Source organism: Chaetura pelagica, unplaced genomic scaffold, assembly GCF_000747805.2.
Source record: "Chaetura pelagica isolate M959 unplaced genomic scaffold, ChaPel_1.0 scaffold17, whole genome shotgun sequence".
NCBI lineage: Eukaryota > Metazoa > Chordata > Aves > Apodiformes > Apodidae > Chaetura > Chaetura pelagica.
Genome location: NW_009970726.1, coordinates 636,524 through 643,411, shown reverse-complemented (window position 1 = coordinate 643,411; position 6,888 = coordinate 636,524). Strand labels below are relative to the sequence as shown.

Genomic DNA, 6,888 nt, shown 5'->3' with positions numbered 1-6,888 from the left:
AGCAGGAAGATTTGATCTGCACCAAGGGAAAAAACCAAACCAAAACAAACAAAAAAAAACAAACATAAAAAGACTTTGCTACTTAAATCTTACTCTGTTCTCATAAATGCTTAGGAAAAAAAATAAAAATCAATTTCAATCTAAAATGTGAAAAAAATCCCACTCAATCTATGCTATCATTACAGTACACATAGGCTGGAGTTACTAGCACAACTGATTTCATAGATTATGCAAACAATTCAATAATACACACAAAAGTTGTGAGGTATTTTGTTTGTTTTTTTTCTTTCTGACCTTTCTCTGTTGGCAAACTTATATTTCACATGGTAAAAATAGATAGCTAGAGATGAAATGCTGCATGTCCATGGCATATATGTTTTGATGGGAGAACCAGCTGTGACAAGCAATCAGCTTTTCTTTTTGCCTTGCCTACAACCAGGATCTTCTTCAGCGAAGAACCATGAGTTGCTTCTTCTGTATTCCTATCTTATATTTGCAACACTATATAGTGTTAATATATAGTCAAAACTGAATTTTGGAGTAACAATGAGATTACAGATTTGACTAAGTTTCCACCTCACTCAGAACCCCGAAGTGTGCAATAACTGTGGAGAATTTTTGTTCCTTGAATAGACCAGGACTCAGTTTCTCCTCTTTCCCCGGGCATTTTTAGAAGTCAAAGGTAATGAAACAAAATCTCAGCTGCCTAGCGACTACTGATAATCATGGAAAACCTGTGGCCTTCAGATATGGGGATTCTAGAACATATTTGCTGCTGAGGTGTGGAGCTGGGATGTACATGTACTAGGATACAGCAGGGAAGTCTCTAATAGAGGACAGATTGAGGAGGGAAAAGGGCCCAATGAGGAGCAATTCTGCTGAAATGGGACACGTAAAATTTCTACATGCTATTTGAGCATATAGAATTTAAGATAAGAGATATCTCTAAAATCATGCCTTTTGCCAACACAGAACATTTTTCTTAAAAAAACTGCCTAGAAATGCATGCACAGATGGACTTCAAAATCCATGCCAGTTTTGTAATTTGTTAAAAGAAATGGCATATGCAGTGGCCTGCATGTGTATTCAGTAGTTTTGATATAAATTTTAAGGAATATGAACATCTAGCCCCACTGAAAACTGATACTTTACTAATTGTTTTTATTTGGATAAGGAGAAAAAATAAGATGTTAAAAAGCTTTTGCAAAATTAGAAGTGTAGGAAGAAATGATTTGGCATCATTTCATCTATCAATAATGAAATATTTTGAAATGGGCAGACATTTTTTTGTCTATCTGAACCTTCATGGTATCTAATTGCAGTTCAAAGCCTGTTCTTGGATTTTGCTGTGAGTCTTTTTCTTTGGTCAGGGCAGAGACTGCTGCTTCTGCAGGCAATCTTGACTTCATTTCAAAATCCTGTAAAGGTCAGAGCTGCCTTGAATATTACTGAATTACAGAACTGTGAAGGTCTGCCTATCTATCTATCTATCTATCTATCTATCTATCTATCTATCTATCTATCGTATTGTAATAGTAGATAAGGCAATGTAAATGCAGCTGACTGATCTATGGAAAAAAGTGGAAATGCTTCTATCTAGTAACAGAAATAAAATATAAATTATTTTAAGCATTTATCAAAGTTGATTACCAGGGATTAAGAATGCATAAACACAATTATTTTAAAATATAGGGGTCTCTCCAGGTAATACATTAGGGAATAGTGAATTTTACACCGTACTTCATGATATTTCTCTTTTCAAATCACTGTTTCAGGAAAGAACGTATGCATTGCCTTAACTCTAGCAATAAAAGTAACTTACGGCAGCCAACTTCATCTTCATTAAGGTGGCAGTCAGGCACACCATCACATTTCAGGAGGGACGGGATGCAGCCTTGGGAAGGACACAGGAATTCTGTTTTCTTGCAGGAGCCCGGAGGTGTTGTGGTAGGCACCTCCATGGGGCAGTTCATTTCATCACTCCCATCCTTGCATTCTTCAGCCCCATTGCATTTTGCAGCGAGAGGCAAACACTGCTGCACATATGCACATGTGAACTGGTCACTACTGCAAGTTGGAGGGTGTGAACCAGATGATCCTGCAAGATAAAAAGTAGTATTAATTGATCCTCTTTTACAGTAGTCACCTATACTGCCTTTGAAACACAGGGGACCAAGGGAAGGCAGCTGATTTTTATTACTAAACTCATAAAAAATCCCCAAAACAACAACAAAAAAAATCCCAGCTTGTATAATAACAACGTGTTGCTGCAGTGTTTTGCTTCTAAAGTTCAAATTCTGACAAAAGAAGTAACATGCCATAATTACTTGCATTGCTGGAAAAAAATACTGGAAAAATTTTTCTGTCATCACTTACATAAATGATTTAGTCTCAGATGCCTAAGTCCCTCTTCCTTCCTACAAAAATAATTGCAACTGAATTTTACCAGCAGAAGCATCAGAACTGTGTGGAAACTGAATTCTAAGAAACTGGATATGCTAATGCTGTGTTTTTTACACCAACATTGTCTCCTGTGAGAGTAATGTAATGGGTTCCTGTAACTTTTGGGTTATGTGCAGGGAAAGGAGAAAAATCTTCAGAATTTAATTCTCTGTATTTAATCTTTTCTAGGTAAATTTGCATCAGAGGAGTAAAGAAAATAATACTATGATAGAAACGACAAATTAATGGGACCACTTCTGTAAAAGACAGGAGAGCTGAAGCAGAGCAGATCAAGTGCAGAAGTTCATGGGAGGCTTGTGTTTTGAAATGGTGCAAGCATTGCTCTCTGACCTCAGAAGTCAACTGTTACTGCTACAGTAAGGCTTGACATGCCCTAAGGGACTACATAGATTTTGACATTTATTTTACTACATTTAATCCACTGGGTATATCAGTATGTCTGTGTGTTCTGATACCACGTTGGGGTTTTACTGCAAGAGAACTTTGCTGAAAAAAGCTCAGCTTCTACAACACCTGCACCATGAACACCAACAACATTTTGTACAAAAAATAAACAGCTAATGCATTCAGATAAACTGAATACTAGTTTCATTTTACCATTTGAAACACCTAAAAGGAAGAAGAGCTCTTACTGCTAACATTGGCCTTTGCTAGCTTAACAATTTTTTATTTTCTTTTTGACTTGATGTCAGGTAATCATAATTTAAAAGCTTCATACAATAGAACTTTCCTGACTTAATTTCAGACCACTAGTATTAAATGCTATCCTGCTACTAGAAATGCATGTTTCATATGCTGGACATAATTAAATATAAAACAATAATAAAGGATTTTGACACAGTGAAAATAATAACCTACTGATCTTTCATCTTGTTTATATTCAGAATCACTTCACAAATCCCTCAAAGGCATGTACTTTTAAATGGGATTGAAAAGTCTGTATTTGCACAATACGTTTTATAAATGCGTTAGTGTAAAAAAAAAATTAATTTATGTTACTTCAAAAGGTTTGTGAAAGTTGGTTTTAGTTAGTTGATTGTACACATTTAAATCACATAGTTATTTTTTTAAAAACAAGTTTTAATTATTTTATATTTCACTTTTTTCTCTATTTTGTTGCCATAAATTAGGAGACAATTATTAATAGTAGCATATAAAAGGTGTAGAATTGGGTTCATCATGAAGAATTTATATATAAGGCTGTGACTCTGCCAAGATGAAATGTATGGAAAGTTGTCAACATATTTCTCTCTTTATTGATATAAAACTGATACTGTTAAAAAAAGACCAAATTATATGCAATGGATGTTTAAAAAAAGTAAGTATTTTCTATTTTTAGTTTGCACTTACTATGGAAAAAAAAAAAAAAGCAGCATTTTTTTTCCCTTCTGTTACCTCTGATCCTTTTCCTTGCTGTGCCAAGAGGGCATTTAGGCAGTGAAAATAACTTAAGCTGCAGTCAGTTCCGTTTAGGCATGCACTTTTGTCATTATATAGCTTGTTGGGGTGTTTGTTTTTTGTTTTTTTTTGTTCTGGTACAGTGGAAATTAACCCCACAGCTCCAACACATTTAGCTTTCCTGTCGTCACTTTATGTTGCAGGAAAGATTGCATTTATAATACATATATGAGATTTTTGACCCAGCTTAATTCAGTATGCCTGTCCTGTTCATGATATGTTTGTGAACAGGCTTCTACCTAGCTTTGTTTTGAAAACTGAAATCCTGTTTTAAGTCAATAATGCTGAAATGCTTTGCTTGTTATGAAGTTGGTCCTGAGTGTATCTTTGGGCTTTTGTAGTACTGATCAGTTTAGCCTTATGGTCATAATAATATAAAGCAATTATGCATGTGAATGATCATGTACTAAATTCAGTAGTTAGGCAAATGCTTGAATGCTTTATTAAACGGAGGATTAATTTATTATTATTTTTAAAATTATGATTCCTAGAAATAACTTCTTCCTGACTTGTGTACAAATTGTTTCAGAGTGTGCAATATTCATTGAGAGCAGTGAAGATGTCTCCAATTTAAACTAGAGGTTAAACTAGGAGTAAAGTTAATCAGGGGTCTTGTTGAGGTCTGGTTTATATTTTCAGTACACCAATAAAAATCCAAATTGATACCCTGAATCAGCAAAATAATTTTTTATCAGAACATTAAAAATATGAGAATATACATCAAAGACACTAAGAATATCACCTTGCTTATTAACTCACATTATGTATTCGTTAGTTCACATCAGTTTGGCTTCAGTTGCAACTGGAAAATTATTCTCTGGATGACATTGTAGAAAACCCCATGATTGCAGTGATCTGCTGAGGCTCTAATCCCAAGCTCAAACTATTTTTGTATAAAGTAGGTTATAAATACTGTTCTTAATTATAAATTAAATGTGCCTGGTAAAATTTTTGAAAACCTATAAAACATTAATTTGTATATACCTAACATTTAAAAATGACTAATCAGGAATATGCAAATCCAGAAATTCATTAACTAATTCCAATGGAAAAGAAATCTCAAGAAACATATTAATGGAAAACTAATTACTTGCATTCAAAGCTAATATCTATGTAATTATTTATATTAAACATATCATTGCAGTATCTGCTGCTGCTATGTTTTATTCTAAAGACTGGCAGTACTCATTCTGTCTTCTTGCTACTGGGAAGAATTGCACTGAAATGTTAAGACTGCACTGTGGTTTGCAGTGAGAAATGAGCTGGGACTAATGAAAGATTCATTACAAATACCCTCCACTGTGCTGAGTTACAGTGATATACTCACCTGACTCAGCCAAAGAAACTAACCTTGAACTGATGCATATAGATGAATCTTACATGCACTCTTCTTGTAAATATATATATGAAGGTTATGTAAACAGCAGAATCTGAAGTGTATTTTTACAATTCAAATTGGACTGTTTATTTGTGGTTCACAGGTCATTTCAGTCTTTTAAAAACATTAGGTTCAACAATTGTCTAACACTGGTTATGGCATGCCAAATAAATAAATAAATAAATAACCTTAACCTTTTGCCTAATTCAGAAAATATGTTTCCAACTCAACCCTGATCTTCTGAGTTTTGTGTTACTCTCATTTTCAGACCACATTCAGGAGTGGAGTACAGGTTACTTTTTAAATAAGCAGCATCTAGTGGAAGCTGTTTAAGAATTTGGAGATAAATGTACTGAAAATGATGTGTTCTAAGGAACATAGGATAAAAGCTTAGCTTTCTGTATCCAGGATGTATGATCACTGAAAAGCAGAACTGGAGATCCACAGGAATACAGACAGTATTTGCACACAGAAGAAAAGCAAACTAATAAAAAAACATTGTCAGAGAAAACCTCTTTTCTGCAGAACACTAAATTTAGATTTAGATCTGTCTGAAAAACAGCAGCAAATCGTTGATGTCCCATTGCAGCTGAAGGAATCACGATTTTTTAAGCAGCAAACTGAGGACATGTTCTTATTTATTTTATTTTCCACTCGTGTTTCATTTTACACTTATTTTTATCTTACATATGACAAATAATCAAAATGAAATAAAAGGTTTAAAATGTGGATAAAACATCTACTTGTACATCATAAAAAGACATTTTAATTATGTCCTAAAAATGACATTTTAATTCATGCTAATTCTTTATGAAATCTACTCATGCAGATGTGTGGAGTGAGTTATGGCCTAAGGACCACGAAATGCTCCCCTACAAGCATCCTCACACTTTGAAGAGAAATTGGGTAGTTGAGGTAGAGGCAAAAAGCAAAAATCAAACCAGTGTGTAAAGCAAACCAAATTCTGTGTGTGCTGCTTCATGAACTGCACTAACTACAGCTGAATATAGCTATATTTCATTGTCAGATACAAGGTGTGCTTCAAGATACCTCTGTACTGTTCATGCCTTTTCTGCCTTTCTTGTTCAGATACCAAGATCTGTGGTGCAGAGTAGGTCTCCATTTGTATTTGTATATACATGTAACAATGTAGTCTAAATAAGACTAGTCGGCATTGACATTACTGTCAAAACTAGGAAGCATTTACCACATGCTACTATGCAACATTAACTTGGTTGTATCAGAACTTACTTTAAAGCCCATTTAGGTAAATGGAAAGATTCATTTATTTTAATGGGCCTTATATCAGACCCTTGTGTGAAGGACCAGGTATTTCCTTACACGAACATGAAATGTCCTTTGAGTCAGCTCCACGCGGCGCTGAACCCCCTCTGTGTGTGTGTGTGTGGGGGCCAGCTGCTGCGGGGGAGGAGCCGTGGCCGGAAGCAGGGGCAGGACTAGGTCCCGCCTGATTGGCTGAAAAGCCCAGAAATGCAAAACTGGCGCCGAAGAACCCCATGAGAGAGGCAGCGCGACACGCCCCTCTCTCTCTCGCTCTCTCCTCGTGTTCGAGGTGGTCGTCTACACAC

General features: G+C 35.2%; 1 protein-coding gene across 1 annotated transcript in view; it reads right to left on the bottom strand.

The window, feature by feature from the left end:
* Window positions 1-6,888, bottom strand: part of MALRD1 (MAM and LDL receptor class A domain containing 1) — a 199,103-nt gene that overhangs the window by 45,423 nt on the left and 146,792 nt on the right. Inside the window, exon 33 of the mRNA XM_010007011.1 lies at window positions 1,823-2,098. Coding sequence (XP_010005313.1) covers window positions 1,823-2,098 — 276 coding nt within the window. The remainder of the gene's footprint in view (window positions 1-1,822; window positions 2,099-6,888) is intronic.